Source organism: Cupressus sempervirens, chromosome 5, assembly GCF_028749045.1.
Source record: "Cupressus sempervirens isolate cs-2001-9-10 chromosome 5, ASM2874904v1, whole genome shotgun sequence".
In the NCBI taxonomy this organism is placed as follows: Eukaryota; Viridiplantae; Streptophyta; class Pinopsida; order Cupressales; family Cupressaceae; genus Cupressus; species Cupressus sempervirens.
This window is the reverse complement of record NC_143122.1, coordinates 382,739,101-382,758,221: the sequence shown is the minus strand read 5'-3', so window position 1 is coordinate 382,758,221 and position 19,121 is coordinate 382,739,101. Positions and strand designations below refer to the sequence as shown.

The window sequence follows — 19,121 nt, the reverse complement described above, 5'->3', positions numbered from 1 at the left end:
CAATTATTATAAATGAATTTAGATATGACACAAACAAGAAAACATAATCAAAGGGACCATTGTCTACGCCCTCTGAAATTCCCCATTTATTGTAATTCTTTATTGATCAAAAAATGTTAAATTCATTTTATTATAATTTTAAATTGTTTAATTTTAAATATTGAATTAATTAATAATTAATTAAATGAACAATTTTAGGTACTTTATAGACGTTGCCATTTAGTGGGAGTGGAAGACTAGTGAAAAATAACAAAAAAACAATTAAAATATCTCGGTACATTACAAATTTTAACAAGATTTTAAATCTATTTTCTATATATATTTTTTGATGGAGGTCATTCACAAACAAGTTTTAGTCCACGCTCAAGCATGCCCAAAACCTCTTCGACTAGGAGCCAAGGAGTAAAGAGCTATTTTCTATATTTTAGAATAATAATAAGATTGTAAAAAATTTGGTAATCTTTTCCTCTGCTAGTTCATTGGATTGTATCAGTATTACCTTATCAGCAGCACAACCTCCGACTTCGTTCTTGCTTAAACTCACAATGTAAGCCTGCCTGAAATTAAAATTGAAAACGAATGCAATGGAATGGAGAACTAACAATGTATGTACGGATTTCTTGCAGGGGAAGGTGCTTCGCTGAAGGGAGTGAAAATGGGAGCCTGACGAGGGCATTTGACGTGGAGGAGTTCAGAGAAAATGCTCACAGAATGGTAGACTTTATTGCTGACTACTACAGAGATATCCACAAGTTCCCCGTGCGAAGCCAAGTCCAGGTAACTTCAAATTTTCATTTTAGTTTCGATATTAGTCTAGACCAACGAGCTCAATTCTCATGAAAACAAGCATAAGTTGCATGTAATTTTTGATATAACATCAATCTATCCTGATGAAAGACCACTTGAGTTTTACTAAACGTGGTAATCCTTTCACATGGCTTGTAGCCAGAAAAAATGTTATCAGTAATATTAATTTAATGGCTTAAATTATCTCAATTATTCTCTTCTTTTATTTGGAGAATGTGGGATTTTCAGCTTGGGCGGACCAGTTCAAAATTCTTTCCCAACATGAACATGTGTAACGGTCCAACCTGTGTGGACAGCAGTCCAACAGAGGCATAGACTTTGCAAGTAGACCAGATATGGACCAGATAGTCACACAGGAATGCCACTAGCATAATGCTAAGGTTCAACTATACTAGATCAGTAAGGGTAGTGGAGGTTTGAATCCTGGTAGCAACATCAACAATGCCACAACTAAACTATGGCACTATTAGATGAACTCCATCATTGTCATTGCTACCTCACTACTGGTACCAATCTTAATTATGAATAAATTCCGCTGTTGTGTGTTTCATGAGGAGGTTTTTCTTGCGTGTATGGCATTATTTTTTCAATATTATTCTCATTACAAAATGACTGAACTTGAATGAATTGGAATTAAGGTAGACCTGAAAGTAAAGCTAAAAGATGAAAAGTCTCAACCAATTTGCAATTTTTATCCTTAATGCAACATTCTTTCCTATCCACAAATCAGTCAAGCCTCGGACTATCAATAGTGGTGTAGAGAAGTGTTGCTGGACTCTTTAAACTTGTAAAGACTGCTGTGGCAAAGTGAAACTAACAGAATATCAGATCTGATTTTATTATACAACAGGCCACTGCAGCATACCACACCTAATTGCTCTGTAAAATTGTTGTTTCCTTGAAAGACATTTCATCAAACAGTCTCCTTGCATGCAGAGTTTCAGATCTGCAGTTATAACATTGTTCATTTGGGATGTTTGAGATACTGTTTGTTAATCATAGGAGCATAAATCATTTGGGGAATAAATTGGCAAACAAGAGGAGTCAGATTTTAAAAATAAATCAGATTCAGAGTTTAGGGTTTAGGGATTTAGGGCATAGAAAATAAACAGAAAAACTGGGTAATTTTTGGCGTGGTTTAGGATTTTCCCTGGCAAAAAGCTTGCGTGGACTAATTGTGTTTTTTTGCAAGGAGTAATGGCAATTTTGCCAATTAGTTGCCAAAAAATCCACAAAAAGTTGTTTGCCAAAGTCAACCAAAAACCCTTGACATTTGGGGGAATAAATCGACAGAATGTTTGATCAAGGATTAATTTTGATCCATTCCAGATTTCTGCTTCTATGGTTTATTCAACCTGATACATCAATAAAGAAGGTCAACAACAAACTGATGATAGAGAGTGGGCTCGTTACTTAGCTACATTTATTCATTCACGATGTACTGCTGGTTGGTAATAGAATGAGGAAATTCAAATACAGTTCTGCTAAAGTAGAGAGTGGGTTCATTGATATCTCTGTATGAAAATATAGATACTGATCAAACATCCTCGCATTTCAGTTCATCTTGACTGTAAGAACAATTTCTAGACAACTGATTGTTTCCAGGAACATGTGATTACCTCCTGTGGATGGCAGTCTTCAATCAACAAAGAAGTCCACCACATTGTAAACCAGACTTTACTAATACGACTAGTAAGAAGCCGTACTTATTTTTTAATCAACTCCCGGACATGTTCCATGTATCACTTAGATCAATCGCCATTTGACTTTAATAATTTGTTCAGAATAAAGTAACTTTTTTTCACAGATCCAGTGCAAATATAAAATGCTTTCATTGTTCTTTATTCTAGAAATAAACCTGAAAAGTTTACAAATTCGTCTTTGATGTGGAGATTTCAAAAATTTGAAATACTCTGTAAAAATGCAACTTGGGATACCTAGCTGACAGCTTCAATTGGAACTAGGTTTCTGTCCAATTCATAAGAAATCCTAAAGGTTTCCTTCCTCAGATTTCTGACACTGAAACAAGAAGCTCTGAGATCTCCTCCAAATGAAATTAATAAAGCAAGCATAATCTCAATGAAACTCTCATTGTCCTTTTATAACCCACTGCAGAGACTTTTGACTCTCCCTCTACTATGCCTCTTCACTTTCCTTTCTTTCTTCTTTTTATTTCTCATTTTTAATATGATTTGAAGTTAGGAAAATAACAGTAAAGTGACTTCATTATATCTTCACTCAACTCACCACTAAAGTCACTTTAAACTTATTAAATAATATTAGCCTTATGATTTATTTTGAGGGATGATATTAAATAATTAAGTTAAAAACTTTCATGACCTTATCATATATTCATATTTCAAGGTCACATTCGAAAGGGACTATCTAGGCCCAAGAGTGGAACTTTGGCTCTCTTGGCCCTGGTGATAGGTAACATAGACATCCATCTAGGGTGCATACCTAGTTGACAGTCATCATAGTCCCTCTTCTGCCTACACCTTCTTCCTTCTATAATGATGGAAGTTCACAAACAGATTATCGATACATGCAGCTATTTCTAGTCGTAAATAAACACAATAAAAATAATTGATTGACAATAATACCTAGGTGTTGATAATACCACAAGACCGATATTCAGATTGTTACAAGGTTACAACAGGTTTGAGCCAGATTCCTGAGAATCTGATCTGATTATAACTCTGCTATTTACCATGACTATTGTCTTCTGTTTCCTGTGGTTACATGATATTGCTCAAGATATATTCGTAATGCTTGCTGATGATCTGATTATAATTCTGCTATTTACCATGATCCTTGGGTCTGCTTTATTGTCTTCTGTTTCCTGTTGTTACATGATATTGCTGAAGGTATATTCATAATGCTTGCTGATAACTTGCTGATTTGATTTCTGTATTATAATAAATGCTGATTGTATTCCTTTTTCTTCCTTATGTTTGATGCTTATAACAATCTGATTTTCTCTTTTATAAGTGCTGTTATCCTTTTCCCTTCTTCCTCTATGGTGTTTGTTTGGACTATATATCTTTCAATCTCTTAGGGTCATTCCCTTTGAAGAGATAAGGGACACGTCATTTTGTAAATTGTTGCTTGAGCCATTATAGTAATTACATTCCTCAGCCACAGATTACACCTCTATATTAGCAAGTGTTTAAGTGCACCTTTCCTTATTGAAATGCACCTTTCCTTAAAGATTTGCTGGTTTAGTTTGTTCTTGTTGCAAAGCAATCTTAGTCACACTGTACGACATTGCTGTTTTCTGCATCCACTCTCACAGAGGTCAGCACTCTTCTGGATTTCCTTGTGGTCTTCAAAACTCTAAAATGACTTGTTACTGTTTTTTCATTGTTTAGGACATCAGAGACCTGCATATTGACTTCCAATTTCACCACTAATTTGCCCATGTTTTAAATCTGATGCTTTGTTGTTGTCTAGTTCAATATGATATCTCAATGGTTCCAAGCATACCCTTTGTTGTCGGGAAAATGGGTAGTTAGATAGTTGGTCTACCCAAGGGAGTTACACGGGTGCGACTGTTCGCCTCGCACCCCCTCAGACACTATATGTACGCATTATGCCTTTTGATTGGGACATGGTTGTACTGAATACATCTATGTATGGTAACCAAGCAGTGAATATAACACTATTGTGTTCTTTTTACATTCTGTGTTAAATACTTTATTTCTTGTATGCAATTAATCTCTGTTACCCCACAAGGGTAACCATTTGGCGTTGTTGCCGAGAATTTTGTAAGTCATCAGGAGACGACCTTTTCTTTTGAGGGGGATGATGTTGTTAGGAAATTGGGTAGTTAGTCAGTTGGTCTACCCAAGGGAGTTACATGGGTGTGATGGTTTGCCTGCACCCCCTCAGACACTATATGTATGCATTATTCCTTTTGATCAAGACATGGTTGTACATAATACATTTGTGTATGGTAACCAAGCAATGAATATAAATACTATTGTTTTTTCTTTACATTTTGTGTTAAATACTTTATTTCCTGTATGCAATTAATCTCTGTTATCCCACGAGGGTAAACACCTTCATTGTATGCATCTGATGTTTTTAATGGAGACATGACAGTCCTCCCTTCTTGAGATTGCTTGTCCTCAAGCAATAGTCGAATCATCATGTGGTCTAATTTATAATTGTTGTGCGACTTGATATTACTTTAGTTGCAATTTGAACACAATCTAGAATCGGCATGGTTTGTATGTTTCTCTAACCCTTGTTTCACATCACTTGGTAAAGGTTTAGGTTGCCCCAATGCTTGCCTACTTTTGTAGATATTGCTTAATATTAGGGCAACGATTTATAGATTAAGATGAGGATTAGGAGCATGACACACATCTATGACCTTCATTGGTGAGGTTTTTTCTTAATGCCATCTTCCTTCCCTAGATGCAAACATTATGGTGATGCATAGAAGATGATACCATCAGTCCTATTAAGAATGCTTCCTTCTTTAGTTGGTGATTGCTCATTACTCTACCACAGAATCTCTTCACAGATTGATATGGGTCATAAACTTGTTTGAGAACTCAGTAATCCCTTGTCATAGGCGTGCTTCAGTTTTTTCGTTCTTTTGATGACTGACCCATCATACATGAAATAGACATTCAGCTAAGAGTGCGAAATGGTAATGCCAACTCTAAGATGGAGGCCATATGCTGTTCTGAATTTGTTCATTGATTCCCATGGTTTTTATGGTGGTTGTACATTATTGTTAATAGTTAGGAGTTTAACTGCATAAAAGCATAGACAGATTACTTTGTTAAATCAATCTTTGTATTCTGAACACACGATCTTGTGGTGTTTCACTATGTATGAGCAGCAGCTTGTGAGCTGATAAGTACTGTTTATGGTTGACAAAGTTATGCTTTGGGAAATCAGATCCCTTTGTCGAACAAAAGGTCAAACCTTTAGTACTGAGAGCTATTGGATGTCCATCTTAAAGCTGAATTATTCATTCAATATGATATTATTCGAATAAGTCTTAGACTATGATATCTTGTTATTTCTGGGAATCTCTTGTTCCCTTTTCAAGTCCTTGGCATATATAAGTGGCTAGTTCATTGAGGTTTGTGCGCATTGACCTTTTATCTCAATTAATAGTTCTGTCCATTTTGGATTTGAGGATGGGATTTGTGGAGGTTTTTTAATGATGCAGTGCAAGGTAGGAGAATCCCCAAAGAAGATGTCCTAGTCCCCAACAAATAATCACACAGTAGAAGAATAACAATAATGCAAAGATTTAGATCGAAATAATGCCAACTCTCATAATAGAATCATAAAATTTACATTCAATATGCGCAGATGTAAGGCTTTCCGGGTTACGGCCAAATACATAAGCAATTACAATAGTAATTTTGCAAGGTCTCACAAGATCCAAACCCTAGCTAGCCTAGATCCACAACCTAGTAGAGAACTCCAAGAAGAATCTCAACTCGTGCTCGCAAGCCACCAAGCAACCTTCTTGTTTCCCAAGTCCACACTTAGCTACTAGCTCTGCTACACTTCTCTCCTCACAGCTACTCCTCTTCTCCATGATGAATGATGATAATGACTCTAGACACCACAAGACCCTCTACTTCTACTAAACCAAGCCACAAGTTGGCGTAGGATAGTAGACATTAAATAAATAACACATTAAATAAAACCTCAAGCCACAAACATTAAATACATGACATAAATTAAATACTTAGCACAGACCCCAAGTTTACAATGCATAACTAACTCATAAGACTACATAAGAATACACGCACTTACACATAGGTCTATGTGCCATCCAACAATCCAAATCGAAGAGCATGCACACCAACTCTCATGGATCAAAGCTCACAAATACAATCTCTAAAGTCTGCCAGTAAATTAGGAACAGGTGACCAACAGTCACCAAAACGACTCTAACTCCAAGATGATAACTCCAAATTCTATGCGCACTTAGGACAAGGTTGCCCAATATGCCTCAAACACATCCCCAATCATGCAAACCATAAGGTCCACAAAAATCCAAGCTCGATGCTCCTGCATCAGACTCCTCAGGTAGATAGAAAAGCATGTCCCATACTTTGATGCCCAAAGAAATCTCCACAACCAACTTCATCTTCACCAAAAGGCTTCGAATCCATCAAGGATAAGAGAACAAATCTAAAGCTCAACCATCTATGCTTCATCTATACAAACATTAGAATCATATGAATCTCAGCAACCCAATAAACATGCTCATTCCCAAGAGCAAACTGAATATAATGCTTTGCTAATAATCCCTATAACTTGGGCAAATCAGGAACACAGATCCACAGTATCATATAGATCCCCAACCACATCAGCAACATCCAACTCCACATAAGTAGCAACATCCATATCAACCATATCAGCAGTAACTAGTATTTCCTCAATCATCTCAGCAGCCACATATGAATGCAGATCCATATCAGCAACCATATCCAAATCCTCATCCATATGTAAATTGCCATAATCAACAATCTCATCATCCACAATAAGATGCTCTACAATTTCCATGTCAGATCCAACCAACTGATCATGAAAACCAATCTCCATCCCAACATCAACAAGATTAGGAACCTCTTTAGCAACAAGTACAAGTTGGTCTACAGATTTCGCATCAGACTCCTCAAACTGATCAACAAAACCAACTTCCATCTCAACCTTGCCATGCCCTCTTCTCTGTCGAACAAGTCTTCTAACCGGCCAGACAACTCGCTTCTGGATCGGTAGACTCCAACTCCAGTAGCATAAAACTTCCTTCTTCTCTTCCTCAACTCATTTAGACCAAGCAATGTCCACCCGAGCAATCGTCTCATTAATCCTCGTCTCCATTATATTATAAAGATCTGCAATCATTCCAGGGTCCAATCTTCTTGGAGGCATCTTCCAAGATTTTCGCAAACCCTCTGCGACAAATCATCCAGATCCAACCTTCCCTTTGATACCACTTGGTGCAGTGCAAGGTAGGAGAATCCCTAGAGGAGATGTCGTAGCCCTCAACAAATAATGACACAGCAGAAGAATAATAATAACACAAAGTTTTAGTAAACCATAAGGTCCACAAAAATCCAAGCTTGATGCTCCTGCATCATGTTACCATGAACTTATAGTATGAGTTCATATAATTCAAATGGTTTATACACTATATGGTGTTCTAGCAATGGATACCTATGTACTAGTCATATTTTGTAGCTTCCTAGAGCAATTTTTTTTGGTTTGTGAGCTTTAACTTTCCTATACCATTAAAGAGTTGTCAGGTCAGACTGTTCATAATGACAGTTTGGCATCACGCATGATTCTAAAAATATATGACAGATTACTATTGAACTTAGATCATAACAATGAAACATATGACGGACCTATGCACTTGTGCCTGATGTTACTTTATGTTTGCAGAAAGAGAATCTTGATATTCTAAGCCATGCACCCTTTTTATTTTGAGTGCAAGATTGTGGTTAGTTGAAACATTACAAGTACTCTTAAAATGCTTGTGGAATAAACATGTTGAAACATATCAAACATGATGTGAGGCACATTTGAGATGTAAGGCGGGCAGCATCATAAATACATGAATTAATCATGTTGAAAACATGAGGCAAACGCATAAATACACATGGAATATAAAGCACACATCTAGACTATTGAAGATTGTAATTGTGATAGAGATCTTTACCTCTGATTTTGCTATTGAGAAAATACTTCTATATTGTGTCAAGTTGTCAACAGCTGAAGAAAATATTTATGATAATATTATATGAAGAGACGTGTCATGTGAGGAGTCACGTGTTTTGAAATATGAAGACTTATTTTTGGAAATTGAAGAGACCTTCGGTTGTGATATGAAGACTCTCTTAAGTAGTCGGTGTCAATATGTCATCTCTATATTGATTAGATAGCTATTTGATATTCAAATTCACCATACAATCATTTTTTTCTTCGGTTATTGACCATTCGTTGTTGCTTATTCTAATATTATTTGGCATTCTTAATAGAAGAATCATGAACGAACACTCCATCAAAAGGATTTTAATTATCATTTAGTTTGATGATTGTTTAAAGAATATAACTATCTTCATTGGTGGCTAAAGGGGTTTATGTGAGCAGATCATTGTCTTTGCTACATGATTTATGTCTACTCTGGATTATATTAATTAACAATGTCACACAACATAAGGTAATCATACTTTTGGATGTTCTTTCATAAGGAGATATTTAACTGCTTTATGATGGATGCCATTTCTTTATTATTATTTTATCTTTTAATTATATCTTTGATATTTATCTTTTTTGATTATAATTTATTTATATCCTATTATTAGGAAGAGGGATATTATGGTCCTACCATCCTCGAAATTGCTTGTCCTCAAGCAATTCAATATTTCCTCATTATTTTGATATTGACATTTTGTTAACTTAAGACAAGTTTTGTTATTTTCTAGAGAGACGATCTTAGATCATCTTATAATGGCACCAATCAAATTTGGCCAAAATCCTATTTGTATGATAGTATGTCTTGGATTTATCTCTCTTGGATTATTTTTTTATTTTAGATCAAATCAAATAGAGCATACACTTAAAAACATATGCATGAGTATGTGAAGACACAAGGTATACACAAAGAATACACACTAATGCATGAAGACACAAAGCATGCACAAAGTATACACATTAATGCATGAAAACATGAAGCATACACAGAGTTTACACATAAGTGTATGAAGACACAAGCATACATAAAATATAGGCAACATATGTCCATTATTATGCCACCAAATTGATTCAACTTAGAAACTCGATGAATAATTTCATAATACATACAGGATAGTTAAACATATTTATGCCTTGATTCCTTACATCTTTCCTAACTGAACCCTATAGAGAGTGTGGATTTACTTTTTGTAGGGCGCTTGACACAAATAGGCTTCCTTAAGGCATTGGGACTGCATGTTTGTACCTGTCTTGGGGTTTCCCTCAACGCATTGGAATTACATATCCTTACCAATCTTGGAATTCTCTTATCTTGTGAGGATTTACTCTACCTTTCCCTACACAATACCAACTATCAACTCCCGAGGCTACAACAAGAGATTAAGGGATAGGTTATATCAATATTGCTTGTATGGCAACATTATAAATATATATTCATATGACATATAACTATATATTATAATTCTAGTCTTATTGATATTATTTGTAAGTAGGATTCATTTTCGTTAGCATAATTTTGTACCCCACAAGATGGCAGGATCATGCTCTGATACCAATTGTAATGTCTTCTAGCAAGCTTAGGCCAGTTAGACATAGATTCATTCAAATTTTAATAGGATTCATTTTAATTTACATGAGTAAGAAAGCAATACATTCGATCATTAACAAAATATAGAGATCTAATTCTCCATGATTACTAAGTTTATGCTTACCTTATTATTATTTTTGAGTTTAGGAAGGATGCTTTGGATGTAATCAGGTTGCTTTGGCACCAACCCTCAATAGGCTTTCCCTCAAAGTTTACAGATCCAAGCCCTTAATCCTTTCTTGGTACGATGCCCTCAAGGTGTTCAGGGTTGCTGATCCCCACCCTATTTTGGGAATAGCCTATTGATTGAAATTTACCGTAGCCTCTCCCTAATTTCATCCTTAACTTCCCTCCTCAAATACAAAAATAATAATAAGTCATAGCATTCATATGCTAGTGTATACTTTACTTTGTATCTTAATTAAATGATAACTTTCAATATCTGTTACTTATTATTGAATTAATAATAATTTTCAGTATATATATTACTTAGTATTACTAATTAAATGATTCCCACTTTTGGTACATACCCAGGACAGGGGTGCAGCAAGGTACCTGTGATCTATAATGATATCAATTAATATTTGGTGATAGTATGTATATACAGAATGCGGATTGACTTTAATGTATTACGATGTTCTGTAATTCCAGCTCAGAGCTTATTATTGTTCTGAAACTTCAATGTTTCCATACACTTTCTTCCATGAGTCGAACTACATCTTATACATGTCATAATGGTAAGGGTTGCATTCCCAAAACATGTCTCATAACCAAGGTTGCATGGGTACTCGTACCCACACCCCTGGTACTCGTACCCACCGAGTACCCACGTACCCAAGTACCGGGTACACATATCCCACGTACCGGGTACTCGGTGGAGAGCATCATAGCTAAGGACCTGTGATTAAGATTCTGATTTTTTTTTGGTTTTTTATTTTTGTATTAGCTTGTTGTTTATCAAACTTAATTCAATACCAAATCAGTTTGAAACTTTGATACTCATTAAAAATAAACTTTATCATTGTTCAAGTCATAAGTTTATCATTTGCAATATGTCATTGTTATATGATTTAGGATCCTCTTGTTCATATTTAAAGTCTGCCTTCTTTGTTATGCATCTAAGCATTTATCATGTATTATTATTTCAAACATATAGCAAATCTATAACTGAAAACAATACATTACATTTGCAAACTTTATCACTGTTCTTGTTTTGAAAAACCATTGTCATGACTCATAATTTCAGATTTTTTATAAATATAAAGGTATAATTTTTAAATAAGTTTGACATACCCAAGTACCTCCGTCCCCTATTATGGAAAATACTTTAAACATTAAACATTCAGCAATAGCATATATATATATATTTCAAATTTCTTGTTTTGAATGCTCAATGTCATGACTCATGACATATATTTTGATTTTTATATTTTCTATAAAATATTAATAATATAGAAAAAATAGGCATACACACGTACCCCCGTCCCCTATTTTGAAAAATATGCGTACCCGTACCCGTCCCTGTTCCCGTACCCACGTACCCGTGCAACCTTGCTCATAACCGTACCTCCTTATATTTAATATTGTAGGATTCTAATGACTTCTCCTTAACATTTGATTAGTCTCTTAAGTAGTCAGTGCCAATATGTCATCTCTGTATTGATTAAATGGCTATTTGATATTCAAATTCACCATAAAATCATTTTTTGGATTATTGACCATTCATTTTTGCTTATTCTAATATTAATTGCTATTCTTAAGAGACAAATCACAAATCAGCACTTCATCGAAAGGATTTTAATTATCATTTAGTCTGATCTTTGTATAAAAAATATAGCTATCTTCTGTAGGTAGCATTTGCCGTTGCACCAAAAGCTTGAACTGTTAATGCCCGATACAAATGCCGAGACTTACCCGGATCCACAACACAAATCTCTAACAAATTGCTGAGCACCAAGTCAACACTCTCAACAATCTCCTACTCAGCACCAACTGAGCCTTCAACTCAAACTGAAGGGAGACTTGAACCTGTGACCCAAGGTCTTTGATACCAATTGTAGGTAGCATTTGCCGTTGCACCAAAATCTCGAACTGTTAATGCCCGATACAACTGCTGAGACTTACCCAGGTCTACGACACAAATCTCCAAGGAGGTGCTGACCACCAAGTCAACACTCTCAACATCTTCATTGTTGCTTAAGGGGATTGTTGTGAGCAGATCCCTGTCTTTTCTGCATGATTTATGTCTGCTCTGGATTATATTAATTAACAACGTCACATAGCATAAGGTAATCATACTTTTGAATATCCTTTCATAAGGAGATATTCGACTACTTTATGAAGTTGTTTCTTTAATATTATTTTATCTTTTAATTTTATCTCTGATATTTATATTTTTAACTATTATTTCTTTATATCCTATTAGGAGTAGGGATAGTGCAAATACACATGACATAGGGCATGAAACAATTACATAAGACATGAAGTAATACACATAAGGCATGAATCATACACATGAATGCACACGAGTCATGGAACAAGAATACACTTTTTGCATTAAGCATTTAATTTAATTAATCATGAAGCATACGCTTGGCACATGCCAACATGAAGTATGCACACAAATTTAAGCTGTGAAGCATATATGTGAATACACATATCTTACAAAGCATCTAGTATACACACACATGCACATGAATACATGTAGTGCATAAACAGGCTCTGGGCATTTAATGTCTTAGGCTCCTCATAGACTGCTTTTTAAGGTTATTTGATGTTTGTAGGACATTCTGTTTTTGTAGCTGAAAGTTGCAAACAGGCTCTGGACGGACATGTCAGAGAATTGGATATTAATTGGTAGATTTTGCTTTCTTCTATTTGTGAAAGGTTTTGCGATGTTCTGATCTGAGAAATTTATTAATGATTTTTAATTTATTTGTTGTTCAATATATTTGATGTATTAAACCATGGATCTTAGAAAATAAATAATGACATGAGAAAGCAAGTGTTTTGCAATTCTAAGAGGGGTAATCTGTCGTTCTTACAGCCTGGATATTTGCAAACACTCATACCTGATAATGCTCCAGAATACCCTGAAACATTGGAGGATGTTCTAACTGGTGATGTGGCTAATTTTATTAACGTTTTACATTATTGGCATTTGTTAGTTTATTTGTCATTCTTGTATTTCTTAATGAGTGCTTTGTTTTGAGACAGTACTGTTAATATTTTCTTGAATATTTTGTAACTCAATACATACAGAATTTCTTCGTCTAATCTTTTCATGTGAGTGTTGCAGATGTTCAGAATAAGATCATACCTCGGATTACCCATTGGCAGAGCCCCAATTTTTTTTCCTTTTATCCTTCAAATAGCAGCACTGCTGGGCTTCTAGGGGAAATGTTAAGTGGTGGTTTTAATATTGTTGGTTTTAGCTGGATAACATCTCCTACTGCAACTGAGCTTGAAGCTATAGTCCTCAACTGGCTTGGAAAAATGTTAAAGCTCCCTGAGCCTTTCCTTTTACCTGGTACATAATGATGAATTTCATTTTCTTTTAGGTTTCAATATTAATTCATGTTGTTTATGTCAATAGACGGTTCAATGATAGCAAAAGAGTTTCTCACCTGTTCATTTCTTCTCATTTTTCCGCATAGTTAATGATATAAAATTGTATCCATAAAATAGCAATCTGTAACTTCAAAATTTTGGATAAGGTGGTGCTGCAAAGAATGTTATTCTATTAACTAGAATTGAACACACATTTCAACAGAAAGGAGATTGTGGAAGGGAAATTTTCAGCCAGATCTTCAATTGATTAAAATGAAGTCACGCTAACCAGGAAAAAACTTTTTTGCAAAATAGATATTACACCAAATAAATAGAAAGCAATAGAAATATTGTTTAATGGGTTTGGTGATTTCCCTTCCTGCCATTGTATTGGCCAGCCGAGCAATTGCTATCTCTTTTTTATGAATTAGAATATAATGTCCCCAACTGGGACTTTACTTCATTTACCCTAGACTTCCCAACTAGGGTTTGGATTGCTTTTGGAAATGGCAATTTACTGTCTTTGTAATGTTCCCTACTAGGAGGCTGCCAATTCGCAATTATTAATATACACCAGTATTGATTTAAATCAAATTAAATTAGGAAACAATTAAAGATTCATAATACATTTGACAGTTTACATAAGCCCCAATTCCTTACATCTCTCCTATGGGAGGATCTGGAATTACTTGTTACAGGGGGCTTGGCAACCATGTTACAAGTAGATTCCCTCAAGGCTTCAGGACCCTGTTCATATCCTATCTTGGGATTCACCTACCTTGTGAGGAATTGTTCTCTACCCAACAAAACTAACCTATCCTCTGAGGGGGCAATAGAAAGTGATTAAGGATTAGGCTATGAGCATTCTAATATCTCATGTATAATGAGAATGTGTGTGTGTGTATAAATAAACTGATATAATTCTGATTGCACAATTATTAATAGATGTAAATGCCATAGCTCACTAGACCATATATTTTCACCAATTATAAATCATAGTTCTGATCCTTCGTAATGTAATAAATAAACAATCATTTTTAGGGTTTTTCCTCGCTACATCTCTAACTTTAATGGAGGATGGTGAAATTACTATGCTAGGAGACTTGGAAACATCTAGAAGCAGGCCTCCCCAAGGTTTCAGGAACACATGTTCATACCAATCTTGGGGCTTCTTCCTCAAGGCTTCATAAATATATGTCCTTACCCCATCTTGAGACTTACCCGTCTTGTAAGGAACTATTCCACCTCTCCCTACACAAGTCTCCCATCCTTATGAAGGCATTAGCAGATTATTAAGGACTGGGCCATTAATTATAGTCTATCATGTTTTACAAATGTATATGCATAGCAATGAAATTAAGCATGGTTGTCATATAATCCAAATTCCAGTATCATGCATACATTTCGATACCACATTATATGTATTTGAATCTGTTGTTTATTTCATTGGAAATCCCACCCTTATTCTGACCTGAATTTTTCACTTCTGGTTATTTGACAAATTTTCAGACAAGTGGCATACAATCTGATTTTCTGATTTCTAATGCAATTTTCAGAGTTGTAGTGTATGTATTCAGTGCATAGTTGACATCATAGTTCAAAATAGTGCCAATAAGTGGCCAATAAATCAACTTCTCGCGAGAAGTTTGGAGTGGTGAGAAAATACAAGTTTTTCGCGCCAAAATCTCGGCTGAGAAGTTTGAAACTTCTCGCCGAGAAGTGGGATACCTCTCTTGAGAAGTTGAAAAAATCTCATGAGCAGCCCAACGAGATACCATTTAGTGGCCTTGTAGATTTATTGCAAGTGGATTTGAAGTGGATTCAAAGAGATTTTTGAAGAAAATATTGATTCAAAAGAAGGTGGTTTCGCACCGATATTGGATGACATTTAAGAGGAGGGCAGTGAGAGTGAGGACACTTGGGACACTAAGAGTGAGGATATAGAAGATGAGGAGTCATTGCTAGCGTCAACATCAGCTACATCTAGGATGGATATTGAGACACAACTACAATCATAGCCATAGTGGACTCTAGGGCAAGACCCCTTCCCACTTCCATAGTTTTTACTAGAGCTATTGGGAAGAGGAAGAGTAAGATGTAGACTAATTTTATATTGTACTTGACATTTGCATTTGTTTATTTTTTTACAATGACAATTTGCTATGTTTAGTTTGCTTCAAACTTAAGAGTCTTTAACTATGGCTGTCAGTCATCGACATTCCACATGAGGATGAGATTTTGTTATGTATTGCATTTATATAATATCTAGATCAGCTTGTTTGGTTTGTTTACTCATTTACTGACTCATTAGATGCATCTCCGTATTGAATTTTGCAAAAAAATGCATTTTAAATTAAATTTAAGTCATTTTAAAAATTCCTGATTTCGAGAACTTACCGATTTATCTTCGATATTTGGTGAGAATTTTTTTTTTTGCCTTGCTGATAAGTGGTAGAGAATGAGATTTTGAACTATGGTTGGTGTAAAGACCCTCTCTATAAAGGCCACAGAAACCCTCAAACTGAACTTAGGAATTTTGTCAAACACTTGGCGTGTAACAGTAACAATATTCAGAATATGGTAATTTCAGATTTGATACTTTCAGAATATAATCACAGAATTACAATATATATAAAGCCATTGAACTATATTTCAATTACAATGCAATAAATTCTGAAATTATTTTATTACCAATTCTGGACTGATTATTACAATGACTGTATGACAGCAAATTTACCCAAAAATTGACATATATTTCAGAATGCAAGAACCTGGTTTGAAGAACTATGGAAGAAAACCACGTTTTGCTGCAGATCGTTGATGAAGACCTCCAACTGCACCCCCAAACTGTCCTTAATTTGCTGCTGCTGCCCAAACTAGCAGGGCCGTACCAGGCCGTACCTGTACGGCTGCTGAAATAAAATAATATTAGGGTTTTGGGACCCCCAAATGCAAGGAAAATGGGCGCCTAGGGTTAGGTAGTAACCCTGTAAAACCATAAAAAATAACTCCAAGGGGTTGAGGAGATATGAGCAATTATGTGGTTCCGAACCCTGCTTTGCCAATTCTGAAAATGCACTTATTTTGTTTTCAAACTCTTGTCAAATGCTTCTCCAATGATAGGGCAAATCTGAAATCCTTATTCCAACCAAAAACAAACCCTAACAACGAATTCTCAATAAGCTCCAATGAGATGGCTGAATACCAACTCCAATTATGCAACAATTCAGGTGATATTTCACACCCTCAAAGTCGCCAATCCAAGGGAGTGATTCGTTCCCAAAGATCGAATAATTTGCAGATCCAAAGTCCACAAATGTCTTCACAATGAAGAAGTAGAAGAGTTCTCCAATCCAAGCATGTCCAAATGAGAGGCCCAGCCCTCTATTTATTCACTTTTCTAAGAAGTTGCTAGAACTTCTAGAAACATCCTTTATAATTTCTCATTATAATGCACTTTTTTATAATAAAGTAATTTTATAAAATAAAAAGTGCGACTCAAATTAAAATTATAACATGTGGGCCCCAATATCACATAATGATAAAATATAACCTCTTAACACTTCTTCAAGAGCAAGATATGACTAACTGATCCGCAGAATTGACTCTCTTTCCACACCATTTGCCTACGAGAGTCTGGAATAGGCAAATCCATGATCAATGCCATGTCGAACTAAAGAGGGAACATTACAGTCCGCCCCTCGTGAAATTGCTTGGCCTCAAGCAATCTCAACGCCGGGTGCTGCAAAATAGCCTCCCCCTCCCAAGTAGCATCCTCAACAGGTAAATCTTTCCACTTAACCAAGTATTCTCTGATCACCCTTCTACGAAGCTGCTTTTCTCTGCTCTCCAGGATGGATTCTGGTACTAAAATCAATTTTCCCTCATCGTCTAAAGGAGGTAATACTGCAGAAGGCACCACATTTTGACCCAACGCCTTCTTGAGGCGTGACACATGAAACACATTGTGCACTCTGCTGTCTACGGGAAGCTCCAACTCATAAGCCACTTCACCAACTCGCCTGATAATCCTGAATGGTCCATAATAGCGTGGCTTAAGTTTCTCTGCCCCACTCTTCTTAAGAGTAGATTGCCTGTATGGCTGCAACATGAGGTAAACCATATCATCTACCTCAAAACTACGCTCAGTTCTCTTCTGGTCTGCATACTGCTTCTGCTGGTTCTGAGCTCTTGCAATATTGTCTTTGAGGGTAGCAACTATATCCTTACTCTCCTGTAATAATTCACCTGCACTGGGTACTCGGCTGTCGCTCAACAATAAATCCAGGAAACTAGGTGCTTCATAACCGTAAAGTGCCATGAAGGGTGTCATCTGTATAGTCATATGATATGTAGTATTGTAACAATACTCGCAGAGATATATCCATCTGACCCAAGCTCGCTGCTAAGCTGCCACATAATTCCTTAAATACCCTTCCACCCATTTGTTCACAATTTCTGTCTGACCATCGATTTGTGGGTGATAGCTAGTGCTGGGTGTAAGCTCCGTGCCACATAACCGGAATACCTCCTGCCAAAAATGACTCATGAAACGGCTATCCCTATCACTCACAATGTTCTGAGGCAAGCTGTGCAATCTGAAAATCTCCCGAAAGAAAACCTTTGCCACCTGAGCTGCTGAATGTGTAGTGGTGATAGGAAAGAAATGAGCATATTTCGTTAATCTATCTACCACCACATAAATACAATCTCGTCCTTGTACCTTGGGCAAACCTGTGATAAAGTCCATGGAGATGCATTCCCACTTCCTGTCGGGAATCGGAAGTGGCTGTAGGAGCCCTGCCGGATAGCTGTGTTCTTGTTTGTTTTGCTGGCAAACAAGACACTCTCGAACATACTGCAAAACATCAGCTTTCAGCCCTTTCCAAGTGAACCGCTCTCGAACTGACTTGTAAGTATTGAAGTACCCGGGATGGCCTGCTGTCGGTGAGTCGTGAAGTGCTCTCATAATCAGTTGCTTAACCTTCGATCCTGGGACTAGGTAAATCTTGTTCTTGTAAATGATCAAATCATCTACAAGTGTGTATCTGGTATCAATCACTGTTCCCTCTACTATATCGGAGGCCCATGTATCCCTGGCATACTCTGCTATAATCAAGTGTCGCCAATCCTCTGATATCTGAACCATAAGAGTGAGGTGTGGCCTTCGAGATAGAGCATCTGCAACAACATTCTGAGTTCCCTTGACATATGAGATGTCAAAATCATATGCCTGCAACTTACTTACCCACTTTTGTTGGCGATCATTCAGGTCCTGCTGTCCCAAGAAATGCCTCAGACTGTTATGATTAGTTTTAATACAAAACTTGCTACCCACAAGATATTGTCTGAATTTGGCCAAAGCATGCATGATGGCCAACATCTCCTTATCATATATACTGAATGAACGCTCAGGGCCTCTGAGCTTCCTGCTCTC

At 36.2% G+C, this 19,121-nt stretch overlaps 1 protein-coding gene across 1 annotated transcript in view; it reads left to right on the top strand.

Annotated features, from left to right (window-relative positions):
• The first annotated feature begins 281 nt into the window (after nt 1-281).
• The window catches only part of LOC149556372 (tyrosine decarboxylase 2-like), a 77,140-nt gene continuing 58,300 nt past the window's right edge, over nt 282-19,121 (top strand). Inside the window, exons 1-2 of the mRNA XM_089830669.1 lie at nt 282-402; nt 627-777. Of these exons, the coding sequence (XP_089686795.1) occupies nt 329-402; nt 627-777 (225 nt within the window). The 5' untranslated portion in view covers nt 282-328. The remainder of the gene's footprint in view (nt 403-626; nt 778-19,121) is intronic.